General features: G+C 39.7%; 2 protein-coding genes across 2 annotated transcripts in view; both read left to right on the top strand.

Moving 5' to 3' along the window:
* Positions 1-23,265, top strand: part of LOC131791961 (tetratricopeptide repeat protein 28) — a 166,647-nt gene that overhangs the window by 46,180 nt on the left and 97,202 nt on the right. The gene's annotated exons all lie outside the window — the stretch shown is intronic.
* LOC131790205 (uncharacterized) lies at positions 17,192-19,098 on the top strand. The gene is made up of 3 exons (XM_059107385.2): positions 17,192-17,450; positions 18,196-18,329; positions 18,496-19,098. The coding sequence occupies exons 1-3, from the start codon at positions 17,192-17,194 to the stop codon at positions 19,096-19,098; spliced, it is 996 nt and encodes a 331-aa protein (XP_058963368.2).

Raw genomic sequence — 23,265 nt, 5'->3', positions numbered from 1 at the left:
GTTGTAAGCTTCCGGAATATTCTAGAATACTTTTTAAATGCATATTTATGTGAGGACTCATTCGTGTAGTAGTAGTAATAGTAGTTGCTGCTATCGAGAGTTACCAAGTTACCAAGTTATCGTAAAAGCTTGTTCATTTCGAGGAACTTTTGAGACAACTTTGGTATAGACTAAAGTAGCTGAAGTAATGTTCCTTTAGGAATCGCTCCTTATTAAGAAAATCATAAGTTGTTTAATGAAGTGGTTGAGTTTGTAGAATTGTAGTGTTCTTTTTTCGGTTAGATTGTACCAGAACAATATACATTAGTGTAAAGATATAATCCTGCAAAGCATGATCTTGTTAAACAGAAAAATTACACGTGCATTCCTTACTCCCTAAAGGCGCTGCTGAGCGCCATGTATAATTCTAGTCGCTACAATAAAGATACATATACTTTCGTTAAACAAACTCATGCTCTTCTTATTGTTATTCTTTATCGCTATACCTGAAAAAGAGTCCTGATTTGATTTCAGACATTGATGAGTGTTCTAAAAACAGCCATAACTGCAACTACACAACAGCTACTTGCACCAATACCAGGGGATCATTCAAGTGCATTTGTAAACCCGGATTCAGTGGTGACGGACACAACGGTACAGTTACTGAACATTATTTAGAGCGTGATAATTTGTTATATCACCGCAATAAACCTACGCAGCTGGCCGAGATAGTGTCATTATACATACGATGGTCATATAGTGGAGCCCTTTCTCCCCTTTTCCCCTTCAGCTTAGGTGTTCGAAATCATTGTCATGAGTACAGTGTGTTGATTCCAATTCAGACATCAATGAATGTGCCAATGATACCCACAACTGCAGCGAGGACAATGACACTTGTTCAAATACCGCGGGGTCGTTCAACTGTTCTTGCAATCCTGGATTTATTGGACTTACACATCACATTTCACGGCACTTAGCCCCTAGCAACATATGTTGTAAAGTATGTGCGCTACGATTAGAAAATTTAGCAGGCCTTCAATCACAGAACACACCTCTAGATTGAACGACTTTGTTTGAATTAAATCCCCAGTACCCCTATATTTGAACCCAAAGTTTTAGTAAATAACCAACTAATCTCGTTGTCTTCATGGTAAATATCTTATTAATCTCGTTTTCTCGGTTTTAACGAGCCTTGTTTTTATTTTATATTTCTGACTCTCTTCGTGGTTGGGTCATAAATTCGAGCGGAAAAAACGAGGTCCGCAGCTTATTGTGCTATTACACTTAAAGTAGCAATTACAAGGAAACCGCAAAAGAAAATGCTGCGGTGTGCGTAGATTCCGTTAAAGATCTGATTACCATTGCATTTACTACGAGAATTTTGTTTGACTAAATTTGTCAAACTTCATACTTGAATAGGCGAACCTTAAAGACTTGATCTTTAAGACATAACATATTTTAACTGTTTTCTGTTGTTGTTATTGCTGTTGTTGTTGTTGCTGTTGTTGTTGTTATTTGTTTTAAAGTAATATCTCATGTAGCACTCAAATTTCGCCCCCCCGTGACAACCGAAAGCACGCACACGTCTTTGAATGCGTTTGAGCAAGCTTTCATTGGAAAAAAGGGATAGAAGTAGTGAATGACGAGGTTTCCGCTTTTCATTGTAACATGACAAAAGACGTCCTTATCCCTTTAATACATTCGGTTTTACCTTGGCTATACAATAAAAAAGCAACTAAGTGGGGAAAGATCTTGGTTCAAATGCCTTTTAAATTAGCAATCCGTACTTTGGAATACGGCCCGCTTCTTTGACTGATCATAGCGCACATACCAACTGAGATATATAGTACTGAGTATTACTGACATGAAATGACTGGTACGTGTTTCGTCCAAAACAGACGAATGTTCGATATTTCATATTCTTCCCACTTAATATCAAAATACGCTGTGTGGCCCGGTTATTTAAACGAAGTCTAGTAGTAGGCCTCCATCGGTCAGGGTCGACCATGGGTATAGCATCCTAATTGTGTGTTTGGCTGGAGCATCTGCGGCTATGACTGTGAAGGCCAATGCGTGAATGGCAGTCCCTGCCGCAAGTGCTGCACGTGTATGCTGTTTGTTGGACGTTGCTGATACGAAGTTTTCTGCGGGTCCGCCTCCTTGTGGCAGCTTGTGTCAGCTTCTCTTCTCCTGTTTTGAGGTGCCTTGTAACGGCTCCTCTCCATTGTGACCGATCAGCTGCGAGATTTTCCCAGGTCTCTGTGTCAATTCCTACAGCCTTCATGTCACGCTTCAAAGCATCTCGGTATCGCAGCTGTGGGCGTCCTCTGCGTCTACTTCCAGTGGCTAGCTCACCATACAGTAAGTCTTTGTCGTTTTTCTTGTCTGGCGTACATCGTCCATGTCTCGCTGCCGTATAGCAGTGTACTGATGACACAAGCGCTGTATACTGCCATCTTGGTCTTCTCTGTGAGCATGGGGTTGGACCACACACGTGTAGTGAGGCGTGCAAGTGTAGCAGCCGCCTTTCCAATTCTCTGGTCGAGCTCGAAGTCTAAGGAGAGATTGTCAGTGACAGTGGAGCCTAGATACGTAAAATGATGGACCACTTCGAGCTCGTAATCGTCGATGGTAACGGATGGTGGTGTTTCTGTTCCTTGTTCCAGGACTTTAGTCTTTTTCAGGCTGATGGTAAGCCCAAAGTCTTTGCAGGCCTGAGAGAAATGGTCCATGAGTGACTGAAGTGCTTGCTGAGTATGGCAGGCTACTGCTGCATCGTCAGCAAATAGCATGTCTCTTATCAGGGCTTCACGCACTTTGGTCTTTGCTCGGAGACGGGCAAGATTGAAAAGCCTGCCATCTGATCTTGTATGCAGGTAGATCCCTTCTTTCGATGCGCCAAATGCATGTTTCAGAAGGAAGGCAAAGAAGATTCCGAAAAGGGTTGGGGCAAGTACGCAGCCCTGTTTGACACCGCTGTTGATGTTGAATGACTCAGAGGTTCTGACGTTGAACTGCACAGTCCCCTGCATGTTGGCATGGAAGGACTCAATCAGGCTGTGTAGTTTAGGGGGGCAGCCAATTTTAGATAGAATTCTGAAGAGACCCTCTCTGCTTACAAGATCAAACGCCTTGGTCAGATCGATGAAGGCAATGTACAAAGGCATCTGCTGCTCTCTGCATTTCTCCTGAAGCTGGCGGAGGGAGAATACCATGTCTATCGTTGATCTTTCTGCTCGAAAGCCGCACTGTGACTCTGGATAGATACGTTCAGCCAGTTTCTGAAGTCTTACCAAAATAACCCGAGCAAAGACTTTGCCCACAACGCTGAGTAAGGAGATGCCCCTGTAGTTGTTGCAGTCGCTGCGATCTCCCTTGTTTTTGTAGAGGGTAACGATCTTAGCATCCCTCATGTCTTGTGGTACGGCCCCTTCTTTCCAGCACGCACATAGGACATTATGTAAAGGCTGTAATAGTGTAGTCTTGCAGTGTTTGATCAGGTCAGGGGGGATCCCGTCACTGCCTGGGGCTTTCCTTGAGGCCAAGCTGTTGATAGCCTTGCTGAGTTCGTCATTAGTGGGTTCGTTGTCAAGCTCTTCCATTACAGGTAAGCATTTTATGGCATCAAGGGCTGATGATGTTACTACATTCTGTCTTGAATAGAGATCAGAGTAGTGTTCCACCCATCTCTCCATCTGTTGTCCCTTGTCTGTGATGGCTTCCCCTGGGGTGGATTTAAGGGGAGCTGTCTTGTTCTGGATTGGACCTATTGATGTTTTGATGCCTTCATACATCCCTCTTATGTTCCCAGTAATTGCTGCAGTCTGGATGGCTTCGCTGAGTTCGGTCCAGTAGTCGTTGGCACAGCGTCTTGCAGTGTGTTTGACTTTGTTCCTTATAGCTCGGAGAATCTGAAGATTTTTCTCGCTGGGTAATCGCTTGTATTCCGTTAGAGCGGCACGCTTTGCTTCTATGATGGGGGTCATCACAGCGGATTTAGCTTTGAACCAGTCATGCGATTTCGAGGTACTTTTTCCAAAGGTGGCCAAGGCAGTGCGGTGCATTGTATCCCGTAAGGTGGTCCACTTCTCAGTTGCGGAGTCCCCTGACTGTAATGTTGCTAGATGATTCTCAAACCTCTCAGCAAATTGCTCTTTAAGATCAGGCTGGCTCAACTTAATGACATCAATACGAGGGCTCCCTTTCTTCTTGCCACGGTGGAACCTTTTTGGATGGAGCCTGACCTTGCAACACACCAAGGAGTGGTCTGTGTCACAGTCCGCGCTGTGGTAAGAGCGTGTGTGGAGGACGTTCTTAATAGCGGTTCGTCTGACAAGGATAAGGTCCAGCTGATGCCACTGCTTTGAGCGCGGGTGTCTCCAAGAGACCTTGTGCTGAGGTTTGGTCTTGAAGAAAGAGTTGGCTATGCAGAGTTTGTGATAGGTGCATAGCTCGAGCAGTCTCTGGCCATTGTCGTTCATCTTGCCTATGCCAAACTTTCCAAGGCAAGAAGGCCATGATCTTTGATCAGCTCCTACTCTGGCGTTGAAGTCGCCCAGAAGGATAAGTTGTTCTTTGTTTGGGATGTTGCTGATCGTGGCTGTGAGCTGATCATAAAACTCGTCTTTAATTTCAGGTGTAGCAGAGAGTGTTGGAGCATACACGCTGACGAGAGTTACAGGGCCTGCCGTGGTGTTCAGGCAGAGAGTGAGGAGTCGCTCTGAGCCGCTGTTGCCTGGCTTTACCATGTTCAGCAGGTTGTTCTTCACTGCAAAGCCCACCCCATGCTGACGCGGTACATTGGGGCTTTTCCCCTGCCAGAAGAAGGTGTAGTCTTTCTCCTTCAGTCTTCCAGAGTCTGCAAGTCGTGTTTCTTGTAAGGTGGCAATGTCCACATTAAGCCTCCTAAGTTCGTCGTTAATGATGGCTGTTTTCCTGGAGTCGCTGACGTCCTGAAGGTCTTCTGAGAGGCCCGTCAGCATTGTTCTAACGTTCCAGCAGCCTAGTTTCAGGACTGGTTTCTTTTGATGATTTTTGTTATTGCCTGGTGCAAAGTTTGCAGTCTGCCTGTTGGATATCTCCTAATCTCCATGCACCCAATGAAGAAAGCAAACCGTGGCGGGACAGCACCTTATTGACTGGGGGCTGCCCAGCTTGAGGCGGGCGGTAGCTGTCCAGTGGGATTCGAAGATCCCTCCCACCGACGAGAACGACCCCTGGCGCTTCACTCTACGCCAATCGAGCAGTAGCTTATCACCGGTAAACTGCCATTCTCCGTGTTGTGTCTACGCCATGGGCGTAGCTGGAGTGTCCTCTCCAGGTGTAGTGCGAGGTGTGTTGGTGTGTAGTGTAGGCGGATGCTAGCCTGGGCAGTGTTTTATGGAGAACAAGCTGTTGCCCATGTAACATGTTCCCCCTCTACACGTCACTGATGGGGCCAAAGGAACAACAAGGTCGTTACAATTTGGGACCAGTGCCGTCGCAGGAGCTGCCAGCACGGGTTGAATTCAACTTCGAGCTGCCTTAGGGACTCAAACTCCGGATTTTTCCTCGAGGTTTACTCCTGAAGCCTTTTCCATGTGTGGATATAGCCGCAAGGCAGCAGAGGTTTGGGATAAGGGTTTTCCTTCCCCTAGGTAAACTGCCTTTCCAGGCTAGCGAGCTCTACCTGCCCTGTGCTGTAACCCTAGCAGGGGTGGCTGCGGGGCTGTAAACACTTGCCAAAGGTGTCACCCCAGACTCTGGTGGGCGGGGTCGTCCATGTCCCCGTGGTAGGCTGAGGTCCAACCTGTCCTACCCCAGTGCCCATAAACGAAGTCTAATCATTGTTTAACAGAACCGCGTCTTAACCAATCCTCAACTCAGCTGAACCTTTTATCGGAACGTTTATAATTGGGAACAGTGTCAAGAGGGCAGAAAGCTAACAGTGGAAGGAAATTCATTTAATCAAATCAACCCTCTTATAGAGAAAGCCTTACGCTCACTGATTGCGTAAAACCGTGGTTTGGGCTAGATCTCGTGTAAATAACTTGAATGTTTAGGCGTAAAAAATGCGGAAAAAGAGTTTTGTCCACCCCCATAACTGCATTGTAGAAACGATGATTATTAAGTAGATTTAGTGCCGTCAGATTATAAAGGGGTTTTTTACCCACAGGTGGCCTCGCATCATCGATCATTTTGAAAAACTCTCCAAAATACTACATTGGCACTCTTTCGTCTTACTTAGACCCAGTCTTGACAAACCCTTCCTCGAGCCAGTTCATTAGATGTTTTCACGCTAAGACAGATGGCTGGGATTCAATAAAATTCCATTCGAAATGTGATGGAAAGGGACCCACTGTTTCCATAATTCAAGTCAGTAACTACACATTTGGTGGACACACCGACGTGTCCTGGTAAAATATTCATTTCTAGTCAGTTACTTATTCTTCAACGAGGAGGGGGTGGCCAGATAAATAATATCCTCTATTTGGCGCGGAAATATTCACGGATATATGTCTGCCGACTTTGTGTGTTCCAAGATGCTTACAGTTTCCCCAGAGCGAAGTTCCAGGAAAACTGTGAGCGAGGAGAAGATAATGTCCAAGGACAGATATCCGTACATATTGTCGCGCCAAATAGAAGCTATAATATTTATCATCCTTCAAATATTTTGCAGCGCGTGAAACAATGTTTACCAATGGCTTATTGTTTGCTGCCTGGCATGATTTCTTACACAACTTTATGATCAAAATAATGTTTACCTTTTTCTGTAACAACCACAAAACGCTCTCTCATCTTGAATTAAACTTTTAATAAGGACATAGCAATGACGTAAGGTATAAATATTGGTGAATATCACTTGGGTAATATCTTCGGATGTTCTCCAGGTGTAGTTGAGGAATATTCGGTCATGTTATCGGTTTAGACCAATCGCGCGCGAACACAAATAATTTGATTGATCATAACGGTGGATATTAACCGAGGTGCAGAGCGAGGTAATATCCACCGCCGGCCACCGACTTATTTAAGAATACAATGAAACAGTGAGACGATATAGCACAAAATATGATTTTAACTGATGTATTCCTGCAACAAATATAACATTTTCGCACGCAAATCCCACACAAATTGCTTGGAGGTGAATAACAAAGGCTATTCGGGGTTTTAGTAGCCAAACAGAGCGCATTTTCAACGCTATCCACTGTTTAATAAGTACTTATTGGTGTTATGAGAGGTATGTAGTTTTCCTCAGTTATACAGCGATAGTGGGACGGCGGGCATAATCAAGTAGTGTCAAATATTGATGGAATCAGAAATGTTTCGTTGTGAAAAGCATAATTATTCAATCAACCTAAATCCTTTTAAATTGATGAAAAACAAAATGGCTCATGGCATGGGATGGAGTCCGAAAACAAAACGCCAAGAAGAGGCCCAGCAAGGAAAAGTAGAGTTTAGCAAAATCTAAATTTGAGGCATTCGGCAGCTTTGGTGGAAGCCAGAGTGATTGTGTCTCTGTTATAAATATTTTGGCGAGGAGATTTCCAAAATGCAACTGAAGCAACTACAAGAACTAAGGTTAAAAGACTTTAAAGACCTGAAGCACTCCTTAATGAGCCGATGCAAACAGAGGAAAATTATGAACAACTTAAAGTAAAAGAGTTGTACAACAAACAATCTTTGACAACTTACTCTCGAAGCCATTACGAGGAAGACGAAGGGAATGAACGCCGGTCAATTTCAAGATAAAAACAAACTAAGTTGTTAGTTATCTACAGTTCAGAAAGACGCAATGACCGAAGTTAACGCTCCTGGAAAAGACAGAGGAGGTTAGGGAGGAGAATTATCGCTCCGTGAGTAAACTGCAATAACCCTCAAGACACATTGTTACTCATCTTATATAATTAAGCTTTCCTCTAACAAATTTCTCTGGTGCAGGTTCTTGTGGGTACACAATGGCTGCCAAAGCCTTCATTTTCTCGCTGTGCAACGTGCATGGTTACAAACCTGTTAAATTAGCTCAGTATCGGTTTCAGGGATATGTAATCTACCGCTGCAGTAATTATCGACCAACGTTTGGGGGTTATCTAGGGCAACATGACATCTACCCACAAAATAACGCTAGAAACATCCAAAAGTCCCTCACCATATGCGGGTCAACTTACGCCGTCCCCACTGGTTACACTGCGTTTGTCAAGTGCGTATTCTTTTCAGGGAGTAAATTATTTATCCCAACTGATCTGGAGGAGATAACATCTTAGTTGCAAGATTATTAAGAGGATACGATTCGGAAAAAGATAATTCTCTAACAGATTTAATAAATGAAGGGGTGTTGATCAAACTGTGTGTATACCTTCATGACGCCCATTGTAATTGGAGTTGTTGTAACAAGGATTCTCGGTCTGTGCTTTGGAGACCTGTTTCCCAGCAATACTTTGTGCATATTAACGAGAAGTGAAGTTTAAGCCAGGCCAAAAAGGCGGAGCTCGCGATGTATTAACTTACTCGTCTCATTAATGAAATTACTGAGCCCCAACCGGATGTTAGAATTATTCAAGCCCACACGCTGTAGCACCTGGAAACAAGCTGATTTATCTCGGCATTTTATCTCGATGTAAACGTTGTTTAATTACTTCTTGTACATGCTTTTGCAAAATTTCAACAATGACACTAAATTATTTGGAATGTACTTTTATTCTTGATTAAAATTAACTACATGATACGTACTTTTATAAGTATATTTGAGTCGGGAATATTCGTATTTTCGATCATCCGACTCTCGATTATTTGGACTATACAGCCCAGTCGTAACGAGTCCGGATAACCGAGGTTCGACTGTAGCACCAAATTTTCACTTTTTTTGGATGATCCTGGTGCATCTAATACATTAAAGAATCATACGTCCACGTTACCTATCTGTCCTTTTATGATCTTTGTAACTAGTTTTCAAAACAAGGAATAATCTCTGTACTTACAAAAAAACAAGACTTACTCGCTAATGAACCAAAAGAAGTGAAAAAAAAATGTCTTTCATAGCTCCTGGAAACGAAAATTTTTTTTTCCCAGAAAAAAAATCACTCGAAATGATTCTGTATTCACTGCGCAAACACCTCAACCCTCATACAAGGGAATTTATCAAAGTGACACAATAAAAGCGAACGAACCTTGCTTAGACTGGGATACTAACTGAGATAAAACACTGAGTATTATTACCAGGAAATGACTGGTACTTGTTTCTTTCAGTACTGTAGGATATTAAGTATTTCATAATCATCTTCAATGACAACAACAAGCTTTTTTTCGCGCAACTGACATGTGACTGTCATAAATTCATCTTACAAGGATGATTAGCATACCTATTTAAGAAAACAAATGAATCAATCAGGCTAGAGAAGATTAAAGTAGAATTATTCCAAACCTTGTCAATGTTTTGTCCCTGATATACGACCCAACTGCTTTCATCAGTGGAGAAGGAAAGCTTTTAGCTTTTGACGAATGACCCATTTTTCTTCCCTCGCGTTGCAATTGCGCAGACAGTGTGCAGCGCTCCCATATCGACTTGTATGTAGTCATCAGTGGTCGCAGTAGTCTTCTGACACCAACCTTTTACTTCATTCAGCCGTCCTATGTGCGGATAATAACGTAGATAATAAGAACTTGCTGTAATTTGAGCGTTAGGTATTATGTGTGGATCTTCTACCCCTACAGGGGCACAAACTGCTGAGAGATACAAAAAAATACGAAGTTTTGACACATCAAATCTCAGATGGAAACATAACTGAAGTCTATCTATGAAACCTTGACCATGAGAGCTCACGACTCTCTCTCCCAGGAGTCATAACAAATGGATTTATCCTCACGATATCAATATAATTTCAAGTCACGGCGACGAGAAGAAAGATAATGATATCAGTTAGGGAATATCATTTCAACATATCACTCACAACATATTTAAAAGAATAAATTGATAGCTCTCTGGTGACAAACTCCTTTCAGTTGTATAGATTTACAATTATTTTGTGATGCATCCCTTTCAGGAATTAAGACATACTTATTGTGTGACGTTACCTGAAGATATAAAGGACCTATAGCTATTGCACATCGATCACCCTCACCTTTTAGGACCTACAGCAATTCTGTAATGTATTGCCTCAAACATACGGCATAACACGTTCATAGCTATTTGCATGGTCTTAGGTATTTAAAATAACTGCGTGAAGTGAATTGGTTGAAGCACTGATATGTGCCTACCTCTGTTTTTCCACATTCTCACGTAAAACCTAGTTTCATCTTTGACAAAATCGTCAGGTTTCTCTTCATTAGTTCTGTCATTCAGCTCACATATTTTACCAGTTATGACGTAATTGTAGCTCTGACATGCGACTTCGTTGTTGCAAAACACCAGACATTGATACGGGTCTTGCACCCTTTTTGTTGTATAGGTGTAACCCTTGAGAGCCTTTTACTCACAGATTGTTCAGCTGGGTTCCACTGGGGTCCAGTGGATAAGTGATGAAAATTAAAAGAAATACAGTGCTGAAAACATATGCCTTGAATTGAGCAATACTGCAATGGTTAAGAAAATCAGTTTCAGGAATTGACAAGGATTCTAGACAATTCTTTGAAAGGAATGATTTTGTTTCACAAAGCTGGAGAAAGAGATCCATTGCTACGCTGCAGCTATATATTGCGTAGCGAAGAAACAAATATCCCTGAGCTGCTGTGGAATTTTTGTGGAATTGAGATAACGAGCAAGTATCACTAAAACTCGCAATCTTTTCAATAATCGTCCATTATCTCAGTTGCCTGATGGTGCACAATACCCTAGCTATCGACATTCTGATGACTCAAGTGATTCTTGATTACAAGTCTGTACTATGAGAAATTTTTCTGTTCGGATTAATAAATGCGTTTATGAAATTCTCAGTAAATTGCCATGTGTTGGCATCGTAAATTAGTGCCAACCATTTCTGGTTTAAAAACTTCTAAGTGTAAGACACCGAATTCAGAACACCTATTTATGAGTTCCCAAAGTAGGGGTTATCTACCCGTGCAGACCGGACTCGATACACGATGAATCATTTTCTGTATGTTGCAGTTTTTCTTTGGAAAAACTTAACTGCTTTTGGTAATTTCAGTAAACTTTTGTGTGGAGCACTGGGTATGTATTTCCTTAGAAATACTGCAAAATGGAATTCCGCTGTTTTACAAACTTTAAGTAGACGAAAGATAACTCTCTGATCGTTAAATGCCTTTATTAAACGCAAGAACAAATGCACGTCTCTATTTTTCTGCAATGTACTGTTTAATTTCATTCCCTTTCATAACATTGACGGCAAACATCTACGAAATTTTTATTTTTATTATAATACGTAAACTACTTCGAATGCCTCTGCATTACAAGTTAAATAAGAGCGCGAACGATGAACTTCTTTTTACTTTCGATGAGTTTGTTGGCGCCATAAACAGGTTTTGATTATTTGAAAATCACAAGTGTTAAAAAAGTTTCTTTCCTCTTTCTCCTGAATGGTAAAATAACCTATTTCGACCACCCCACAATCTGAATTCAGCCGAAATATTCCTACATTTAACATGCATCTAGAAATTTCAGTGCAAAAAGGGACATCCAACTAACTTTGAATTACTTCAGCCGTCTGCCCTTTCTATTTTGTAAATAAGTCTGATACGTTTTCCTTCTCTTTGACGATATCTTAACAGCTTTTCAACGGAATATTGTTTTCACACTCAAGGATGTTTACATTGTCGATAAAAAGAATCTTGAGGGATTGGTTTCTATACCCCACCGTGAAGATACAGCCCAAATAATTTCGTTGCTAAGGTAGTATGAAAAATTCAATAAAAGGCGATCTTTTTGTCGCACCAAAATCTCGAAAAACTCAAAATATGCCTATAATTTGCGTCAAGTATGAACGAATTCCCTTCTGTTTCCATCCTATTAAGCAGTATCGAAAAAAACGTGGGCTGAACCTAAGCATTTAAATAAACATAACAAAGTACAATACACGAACTGTTATGAATCATTGATGAGTCAAATTAAAAAAGCGTATCGATTCTCGCGAATAGTGACGAATTTAGCAAACAACTTTAACATGTAAATGCATTGCTAGATTGAAAACCCTTGGTCCTTTTTACGGTGCTAGTAGCTTTTGGAAAAACTAAGCCTGCTTTAGAATTTAAACTGATATGAGAGTATCTGATTAAAGCTTGATTATTTATTCAGTTATACCTCCAAAAAGTCTTTCAATAAGGACTTCCCACATTGACAATTAGCATCAAATATTTATGAAATTGCAACTGCTTAAAACTTAAACTTAAAACTTAAACTGCACATGAAATGTGACCGGCAAGGAAAAATAGTCTTGTAGCAAGATGTAAATTTGAAGCACTCAAGAGGTATTTGAGTTACGTTTTTATGCGAGAAAATTGAAAACCTTTGAGTTATCATCCCCATCAAAATGGGACCTTAAAAAAGTATCAACCCACCACTCTAAAATTTTCTTGAGTTGAGTGCAAATTTCTTTTTTTTTCTCTCCCCTTTGCTATCTTTAGAATTCACGAGCGCTCAATTTCAAGTACGTGCCGTTTGTATAAGTTGTTTTTATACCTTTAGTCAAATCAAAACTATTCTCATTGAGAACCAGACGCGTTATGTTGTGTCACCGAAAGCTTGATATGCATTTATGAAAAAATTGCAACGAAGCTAGGAATGCACTTGGCGACTCGCTCTCGGAACCAATGAGATCGCAGGATGTGTAGAATATCGCCCACTCAGGCACTGAGAAGAAAATAAAACCAAAGTATCTTGAGTTTACCTTAGTTTCTAGTTGAGATCACTGTATGACTTCACGTCATTTTAACACTCTCAGAGAGAAAGGAGAGATTTCTTGAAAATTACTTATATAATGGTTGCAAGCTTTCCTGAAAACGTAGTGACAAGATATCTCCCAGGAACTGCGTGCAACAAGTTATTTTCAACAGAAAATATTATAGCATTGTTGAGATGTTTTAAACATTTGTAAATCAGTTACTAAACCTTCGACTGAGTTACGAAATTGTACCTTACGGTCAACAATTCCATTAATGCTAAGAAAGAACGGTGAAACTGATTCAGTAAATAATTTATTGACCAACATCAAGCGTTCAGCTCTGCTTAAACTTCGAAATTGTCTCTCGCTGGATGGAATTCAGGGATAATGATCAAGTTTCATTCCTTAAACGTTTTGATATCTTCAATGGCTAGCTTATCAAAAAACATGACTTTTAACCAACTCATCTGTCTTTTGATACTCAACCATGAAAAATTTTCAATTGATTGCCGTTTTATCCTCGCGAGTATTATGATAATTTTACATGGTGAGGTTAAATGAAGAGCGCCTATTTATTGAAAGATCATTTGGTTTTGTCAACTGACTTGATAAAACATAATTATCCTTTATCAGCAATAAGGGCCAACGCTCGAAACGTTAGCTTTATGAACTCTGTACTATAGCCAATTCCATTATCATTTTAGTTGATAAAATCAAACTATCGTGTGATACATTCCTCCTGCTCAATTCGCCAGTTTCTTTCGAAACCTACCCTCTTTGTTCATTGATTCATTGCTTTTGGCAGAAACGATTGGCATTCATATTGTCATGTTCGTGCAAAAAGAAAATTTCCATCAAAGTACAGTTTGCCAATCAAATTAAAAGATAAAACATCAAATCGAAAGGAAAGGCTGTAAATAACGGGACAGAAATCAATTTTATTTTTACATTGTTTCAAGAAAAATTAGTTCTTGCACTTCTCTTTTTCCGAGCATTTTCTTCATAAATCTTTAAAACACCTGCTTTGTTCGTCGCACCACCACATTTAAACTTACAAAATTGCTCTTTTAATATTACACATTATGAAGAGCACATTAGAGGGCCAAATATTTCTCGAAATTGCAATATTGCGGACTTTAGTAGTTTTCGACGGCACGAGTCATTATGGCAAGAGTTTGAAGTAAATAAAGTGAAGTTCTTTATCATTGCAAATTCAACTTGCACGAAATTTGATTTACTGAGAGTAATGTTTTTTTGTCGTATACATTAATCTGCAACCATAACTTCCGAAAGCAAAGACAAAAAAAATTGACTAATGACATTTTTCGCCCCAAAAGAACAAAAAATAAATTTTTTTCTCACTCTTTGGAGATGAGAAGGTCAGTGTGACGCTTGCGACGAAAGAGGAAACTTCGAGGGGTGTCGCTATGCGTGTTTTCTAAGTGTCGCTGATGTGGGGACTATTTTACCGGTCGTAGTGAAACCACGAAAACCAAGATGACTATCAACGGTGTTTATTTAGATCACGATCACGATCGTAAACTGAAACTACAATAATATTATAACGAATGCATGAATCTACTTGAATTGGTGCGAAAGGCATGAAAGAAACGGTTTACGTGCCTATGTCGATAACGCGATTAAAATAATAACAAATAACGTGAATTAACATAAACAAATCATAAAAGGCTTAATTAAAACTACTCGCGATTCAAAGATCGGCTACACGATGACCATTTGCGGCTGATTAGCAGCCCAAAGACTAAAATGTGGGCGTTACTGTGTGAGCGTCTAGTTATTTCAAAATACTCCTTTGATTTCAAGATAATTAGTTGTACTGTTGTACAACACAGAACATATGTACGCTATCGCCCAAGGTGAAAAACTAAACTTAAACATATTGAAATAAAACTAACAAAATCACTTACATATCGGTCCCGCTTGTGCCAAAGGTTTGGAACGAAAGAACGAAGGTACTGCTGTTCAAGACGAAATCTTGCGAAACTCTGGCTTATAGGGACGCTAACTTAGCTTTTATATGCGCGTGGTGACGCTAAAAGATCCGATTACAAACCAATAGGCAAAAGATAAACATTGTAACTACGATCGTAACTAGGCACACAAAGTAATTGACAATTGATCTAATAAAAAAAGAGGCTGTTCTTTGTTCGATATCCTTAACAGTCAGGCCTCCTTAAACTTTGAATTCCACAAGGTCTTAATTTTCAAATGGCGAGGTGGTTTCGAGGTAAATTTGTGCATCCTGGGATTTCGCCATGCAGATCGTTTCCATGGAAACTACAATAAGGCGTATATTTTCATTGAAGAACGCCAGCTTCTTCACATTTTGGAAAGAAACTTCTATAAGAAACTTGTTAATGTTTCCATTCTTTCCTAAGGAATTCTCCTAAAGCATCGGCATTTTAAAGTGGGTACAACGAGGAAGACAAATATTATCGACTTGTCGCGATTGAGTGAATTCATAACCTATACAAATGAAAATTACTTGAAAATGGCTTGAGCTAAAAAATGAAAATATTACTGCTTGGTGGAAAGCTGTCAGTTTTTTACGAGGTACTATGCTGGTTAACGCCCTAACTAAATTTCATTATGTAAATTAAAAAACATGAAAAAAAATGTCATCATTTTATTTCATTGAGGTCTTCATAATAACACTCCAAAAACTTTTTTTAAAGGCGTTATTTCTGAATATCTTATTTAAAAAAAATATAAAATTTAGAGCCAAAAAACAGAGTGAATACGGTGAATTTAGTAAGCTCTTTGCTAAATTTTAGTCAAGCACATAAAAATGAGTTCAAGTCCTTTGATAAACTCATTATTAGCTATTTTTATATTTTCGTGTGATTGCAAAACTAGGATGAACGGAGGACAGTATAAATAAGGAAGGATATTTTGTTGTGTTTCTCATTGTTGCATTTTCAATTCTAGCATACGCGTAATTTATCGGAAGGTTTCTAGCAATTAGATTTCGAGAGTTTTTCGATTTGCCACAATGAATGCTTATCAACATATCATATTTGCTTACCGACACTTTTTCACTAGCAGTTAAGTTGAATGGTGAGAGTTGTATACGCTTATAACAAAATAATCAATGATTCATGACGGGAAAGGAATTGAGGCTAGGTCACGATTCTTTCGGCTTGTGTTTCGCGTCAATATTGCCTAAATTTTGATATAACTATATGGTTATTCAATTATATTTGACGCAAACTGAGGTCATTTTCGTTTTATATCCTGCCTGAGGACCCATCCTACGGCTTCATGAAGGTTGGTAAAAAGGGGACTTCTGTTTTTACTTGGGTTTCCTCACCTGCATCGAAACGAAATTAGTTTTAGCTTCATTTATAAAGCGGAATTTAGAAGCCAATCGAATGAGATCTGTTCAATTAAGAAAGTAAACATCGTAAAACTTGGAAGTTGTGAGGGAAAATCAAACACGGATGCTTCAAGCTTATAGGTAAGCAAACGTGTCAGAGGTAACGAAAACTATGAAGAGATGATGTCTGAAGAAATATGAGGTTTATTGAATCTAAGCTGAACATTGCTAGGTCAAAATTACCAGTTATACGATATTCGAACCGACACTCTGAATGCTACTAATTCTCGAAGGGTAGGTAACCTCGTTGCTTTAAAAACGAGAATCCTTTGAGTTTTTTAGTCAGAATTTTTTGTAGTTGTATTTGAAGTAGACATTATATATTTTTGTGTAATTTCTTTAAAAATGTTTCGAAACAAGAGAGAAGTGTGCATTATCAAGCGACCACAGCAAGGATATTTCCAAAGGCAGAAAGTTTTGAATACGGAAAACAAAGAAGTTCTCATTGTTCCATGGTATTCCAAGGAGGCAAAAGGGCAAAAGTATCTTGAAAAGTTTTTATAAAAAAAACAACAACAACAACAACAAGATTTTCGATGGAGTGCAGACTTCACTTTCTGTTTACATACCCAAGTTTCCTCATAAATATTCATTCAACGTAACGTTCCATTTCTCATAGCGCTATGTCGTGGCAGCTTAAGTGTTTTCTCTAGAGCGATGTCAAAGACATTTCTCACCTACGTCTGATAGATCGTTCGTTTCCAATACCGTTCAAGCAGGCCCTCATTCTTTGCTCTGGCACACAAGTGTGCAGTCGTTAGTAACGCGAGTCAGCGAAGCGTCTGGAACAGGTCTATCGGCCGACCTCTGACAAACCTCTCCCCGATTCGTTTCAAATCTCACGGGGAAGGAGAAAATGCGGCTGTTGCAGTGATAAGAATAAGATCCGCCTCTTACGCTATTCACGAGCACTTTAACTGATTTATTAATCTTTTCAGTAAAACTCGATCCAGGCCAGATGTTTCTGGTACTGCATATTTTCCTCTATCTACCTTTAATTCCTCTGCGCATGGCCATTGGTCCACAGTGTGAACCCGCTGAGCAGTCAGAGAGTGGAAAAGCTCTCACAGGTCACATCTTCGAAACAAAAAGGGTACAAGATCCGCACGAAAGTCTGATACTCTGCTACAGCGAACTCACATGTCAGAGCTACAATTACGTCACAGCTGGTAAACTTTGCGAGCTGAATAACAGAACCAAAGAAGCAAGACCTAGATATTTTGTCCGAGATGATACCAGGTTCTACGTGCGACGTTGGAAGAACAGAGGTACAGGAGCAAAAAAACCCTAAGCAACACAGTCTTTAGAATTATCGTTACGTAAAAGATTAGCACTGAATGAATACTTGTCACAGCTGTAATCATCAAGTCCTTTTCAGTTATTGGACAATCACAACTAGTTGGTATCATTAAATAAAAAAATTTTCAGAAATCTAATCAATGTTTAAATTTTCTATATGACGGTTACACATATTCAGTTACTTTTAGGGAGGAGAGGTTGTGTTGGAGAGGTGTGAGATAAAGAGACAGACAGACAGAGAGGAAAAAGGGCTTGTTTAAAGCTTATTCAAAGATGGCAAGGGTTTATTGAAATTTTACTGTATTAAAATCTGACTGATTCCGTCAGCTTTGTCTTGGGACCGGGTTGCTGCCTGGATATATTCTCTATACAATCCAAAGCCTCGCAGTAATTGAAGTGCAGAGGGGGTAGGGTAGGGGAATGAGTCTCCTCTATTCAACCGGGAAGTTTAAGTCTAATAGGGATTAGGACTTAATGCGATTGGCTCAGGGCATTTTCCAAGATGTAATCTTCAGAGCAAGTATGTTTTAAACATTCGAAAAAACTCAGCATAACATACATAACCTTATGGTGTTCAAGGAATTGTTCGATTCCTAATCGTATTTTGCGACTTAATATCTCTTCATTGGAATATTCCGTGTTGAAATTATGCTCTGTTGGTTAATTGAACGATAAAATACGATACAATAACGAAATCAATTGTCTTTTCCAAAGTTGCTTTAGGCTCCGTTCCCAAGATGCCTGCCGAGTCTTGTGGAGAGATAAAAGCCAGCGAACAAGGGATGGCGGTCAGCGGTAGATATTGGCTGGAAACTCAGGAGACAAAAATGAAATCCAAAAGCTTTCTTGTAACTCAATTACTGTTCTCCACTTATGGACGATTCGAGAAAAAATAGACTTGTATCGCTAAAAGTAAGAATGTTTGGAATTCATAATTTCATATAAACAATTTACGCTAAAATAATTTTGGATTATAAAATGGAAGTTTGCGTGGAATTCTAAATTTTTTTCCAGGTTTCTTGCGACTTGGTATCAGTGGATCACGCCTGGACTCTCCTCGCTCGGTTTTCAAACAGTGACTTTAAAAACTGGACGGATGACTCAAGAGACTGGTGGTATGGTAGTAATCAAGCTGCAGGAGAAACCACTGATCCGTCATACAACGCAGACATGATCTCGCCGGCGTTCTGGCTAGTCAGTGGCAGTGAGCTTAAGATCACGCGCAGTGATGACTCTGGGCACACTCCTCTATTGCAAACAACAGGGAACTGTGTGAGCGGGAAGACATGGTCCAATAGTGAGTGCCTGGGAAAATGCAAAGTTCAATATGGAGGACAATACCAAACAACTGAGGGCTTCGGACAGGCTTCATGTGGCAGTGACTTGCAAGGTGCTGATGAGGTTGGCTTCTGGTGTAGCTGGAAATGGAGCGGTTCTGTGATCATGATTGGAGGAAACGGAGATGATTGTTCAGGTGCCGATCACGGAATTGGGACAACGGTGGCAAAAATTGTCTCTTTTAAAATCAAAGAGGATAACAGAAGAGAATCTGACTTTAGCAGCAACAAATGGGGTTCGATAACCAAAAGTTACTCATTGAATTTGTGGATTCGTTAATGCATGCATCCCTTTTAAACTCGTGACACGTGAAATGCTGTTTAAAATATACGTGAAGCATGAATTTTTCAAAATTCGTGCATGAAGCGTGATCAGAACTACCCCTTACGTACAGTTGTCATAAATCCGAATTACTCTTCAATATTTTAAGATAAATGCGTGCTTAGTTTTAGTTTGTTTTGTTTTGTTTTTTTTCTTTTTGGGATACGGGAGTTCAAACAGAAATTGATTTTGTGTTTATTTTGCAAAGTGAAAGTGTAAGTAGTTTAATAAAAGCCTCATTAATTGTTATGCATCTAGTTTTAAAGAAGTGCGAAAGTGTACATAGTTATAATAGGGCATGCTTTGATTTTGATAGTTAAATTTTTCAGTTTAGGCGTCTTGTGTAATTGTTAGCTCGATGGCCCCAAGTTTTTCAGTTTTTAACTGGCTGTCGTCACCCTTTATAAATGAAGTTGACACGTACATACATACATAACGACAAGTACATCGTATTTCTCAGTAAAAAAACAAATGTGACCTAGAATCATCTAGTCGACAAGAATTAATGTTTCTCACGCATAGCGACAAAATCTTTCCATGTCTATCGTTTGGACTGTTTTCATTGTCGAATATAAGACTTTTGCAAGTTTACTCTTCCGATCGAGAGGATAAAACGGAAAGAAAGAAATACCAGCTACGGTACTGTAGATCATTGCATGTTAAGGCTCGATGGTGGGCGCCACTTTGAATTATCTTCATTACTTCATGTGCCTAGGCAAAAATTTTGGTCTTTGTACTCATCCCTAAATATTCCATTAGCAAACAACAGCACGACTTTGTAATTGGGGTCAGAAGCAAACCCAGTAGGGGAGACAGGCTTTTATTTAAAAAATTAATTGTCTCAGAATCGAGAGGGTGAGAGAGTTTTCCTTCCATACCTTTTCCTTCCATACAAAAACCAACATAATTTTGAGCATGATTTGGAAAAAAATCGAGCCATAGATGGTAAGTGGATTATAATGATAAGTAATGGCAGCAGAACTGAGTGGAGCATGTAGTGCGAGGCTAATTTGAAATTAGGAGGACGTTCCGAGGACGACTTCTAAATTGTGCGATTCAAGAAACTCAGTTATGGAAAATTTAATGTAAGAGTGATACCGTAAAAGCTCACAGATGGTCTCGACAATACTGCTGCTGATGGCTCTGCTGGTTTCCAAAAAATTGAAATGATAGAGATTTGATTCATTCAGCTGACACGTTCTTTTAAGTTATAGCGCGTGCAGGTTTTTTCTATCAAAAGTCGCGCGCGCAACACACCTGAATTGAAAATTCGTCGTAAAATCGCACGAACCTTAGAATGAGTGTGAGCAACTTTGACTTCTGGCGATATGAAGCCGATTTAGATTATTTTCACGACTATAACTGAGATTTGTTTATAACTATGATGATCGTCATTAATAGCGGACAGTGCTTTTTAACCATCGTTGTCGTCATTATCGTTATCACGCCGGAAGAAGTATAAAGCCAGCACGTTGCCTTACCAGACAACTCAGAAAATTGTTCTCTCTTTTGCTCCCCTTAGATCCTGGAAACTGTTACTATTATAATATAATTACTGAAATTCGGTGGGGAGAGTAATTCGCGTATCTTATAATCTGAACGATTGTTTTTAATAGTGGCGTTTCTGAGGACCGTAGATTCTTCTCTAATTCTTCTTGTCTCAGCCAAGACTCACTATCATCAACTTTTTTCTTGTGCTTCTTACGGTATGGGCCTCAGAGTTGTGGTAAGCGATTGCAAATTTCTCAGTTAAAGTGAAGCCTAGTAGCATCCATCAGGAATTGAAAACCGACATGCACTATTTACTTTATTATTCTAAATCAAATAAGGGGTGGTTTAGTCTGCAAATTTAATCATACTGGTTAATGAGAATCATACAAACTGAGGAAAACTGACCGCAAATAATTGTGAACCGTATGCATGAATAAGTGTATTGCGTTTTCAGGTGATTTGGAAAAAAAATTGATTATCAACCAAGCAACATTGTACATATAACGTGATGTGTACTTAAGTACCCTTAATCTAATAAGGAGTTTCTTCTCTTTTCGAGCAGATATGTCACGAGACAAAAATAGATAACAGAAAATGTTACTCAGGACTACCTGATTCAACTGGAATAATACCTCCAAACAGCTTTTGAATGTCCTGAGACATATGCAAGGTAATTACATCTCTGCCTTGGATACGCTTCCTGACATGATGATCAGGATACTGACATGTTACCTTTGCACTTCTCCAAAACTTCCCCAAAGCGTGGTGATGCCTATAGCTAATCCAAATTTTTTTGTTTACCCTCCTGAGCGAGGTGAAATAGGCCAGTCCTTACCAAGATTAGCTCATTTTCACATAACACCTCTTTAGACAGGTGGCAGCTTATCAAATGATGATCACTTAAGCCATGCGACGAACCAAAGTTTTTTCCATCTTTGCTATTTAAAAAACAGTCCTGAGACATAATGAACGTCTCGCTAACGAACAACTTCTTCCCGTACTTGTAATTGTTTCCAAAGCGATACAAGTTCGGCCCGAACTTGTATCGCTTTGGGAGCTCCGGAAGATCTAAAGGAACTCACTATAACTTTGTTTACTCGATACGATTTCAATTTCTGCGCCAAAGGAGAAGCTTACTGAGTGAATTCGTGAGTGGCCAGTGGTTACGCTCGTGAGGTAAAGAATGGGTTTGTGACTTTTTCATTCAATTGAAAGGACTCGCGTCACTCTTATGAGATGGTTGAACGGAATACAGACTCCGAGCAGTCCCTTTTTTTTTCTTAAAGATAGTGAGGTCACGCGTATCCTCTGAGCATGGAGAAGCCGCGAGACGCGAGACTCGCGTCTCGCGTCTTTGCCGCTCCACGCTCTCAGAGTTGGGCAAAGACAAGACACGTTACTTCTAAAGCGATACAAGAGGTTCAATGGTTATCTCGATTACCTAAAAACATTTATTTACATGGTAAAGATTTGTTTATAAATCTATGAATTGACGCCAGTCCTATTTGGAACGAAATGTACTTGAAAGAAAAAAGAATACTAAGCAAAGCAAAAGTTATCTGCAACACGAAGCATGCCTTTGCATTAAGACTGAGAGTCCTAATACTTATTATGATACTTTAATGCATATGTTCGAATGTTCCCAAAAATCCTTTGATAATCTGCCCGCACCCAACCCACACCCCGCCCCTCACCACTGAGCCGTATTGTTTTCACTCAGCGGCTGGTCAGCGATCAGTTTTATGAGGTAAACATGGCGATCGCTACCTGATTACCGTTCTTGTCTATCAGAAAATCAATATACCAGCGTAATATTGCCTCCAAGATGAAACAGTTATGTTATTTGATTCTTACTTCACATTCTAGTCGAAGGTTGAGTGGCACAGGTTATTTCTTACGATGGAATCGACGAGGGGAATTCGAACATTAGTTGTAGTGTATTAATTGTTGGAAGAATTGGTCGCATGGGGATGTAGGAATGGTAAGTTTAACGAAAAATTTCAAATTTTGCCGCTAGAATTGAAAGTAAAGTTCATTTGAATTGCTTTCGTATGTATTTCTGACGGTTTTAGATCTACCTGCTTGATTTATATCAGTTACGCTTCATGTTGACAAATCCTCAAAATGGCGGCTAAACTTGGAAATTGCCGAAAATTAGGTAAGTTCACGGAGTTATAAAGTTTTCGCAAAGGTCGGACCGCAAAGTTTTTTTCTACAGTTACCTTTTCTATAGCACCTACTTCCTAGCTATGTTAGTTGGATCAGTTAAGAGCGCCTCACTTTTTCAAAAATTTACATTGAATTTGATCGGTTTTGGCATGTGTGACTTAAGCGAACGGATAAGGTGTCATTCAAGTCTTCCTGTTTCCTTGATTGAAACGTGATGTTCACGAAAGTCGCCTCGATGAATAAGATAGAGTTAATATACATGGCTTTGGTATTTATTTTTTGCTAAATTCCGTAGTTTATTGTAAATTGTCCTTCAAAGTTGTCATAAATTAAAGTCTTGAAAAGTGTCACGACAAGCCTTCGCTCGAGTGAAATTTAATTTCCGTAAAACTCTGAAAAATAAAGAGATCCGATCAAACGGATTGTGGTTTTATTATAAGTATGAATGTCTTACAACACACAAGA

This window comes from Pocillopora verrucosa, chromosome 5 (genome assembly GCF_036669915.1).
Source record: "Pocillopora verrucosa isolate sample1 chromosome 5, ASM3666991v2, whole genome shotgun sequence".
NCBI lineage: Eukaryota > Metazoa > Cnidaria > Anthozoa > Scleractinia > Pocilloporidae > Pocillopora > Pocillopora verrucosa.
The sequence above is the reverse complement of the archived record's forward strand: the minus strand, read 5'-3'. Positions and strand labels throughout refer to the sequence as shown.

What these genes read in the sequence shown, in the direction of transcription:
- LOC131790205 (XM_059107385.2), top strand. Translation starts at nt 17,192, where the DNA reads ATGGCCATTGGTCCACAGTGTGAACCCGCTGAGCAGTCAGAGAGTGGA. An exon ending in GCGACGTTGGAAGAACAGAG is followed by an intron (nt 17,451 to 18,195) that starts GTACAGGAGCAA and finishes TCTTTTCCAAAG; the next exon opens with TTGCTTTAGGCTCCGTTCCC. An exon ending in TGAAATCCAAAAGCTTTCTT is followed by an intron (nt 18,330 to 18,495) that starts GTAACTCAATTA and finishes ATTTTTTTCCAG; the next exon opens with GTTTCTTGCGACTTGGTATC.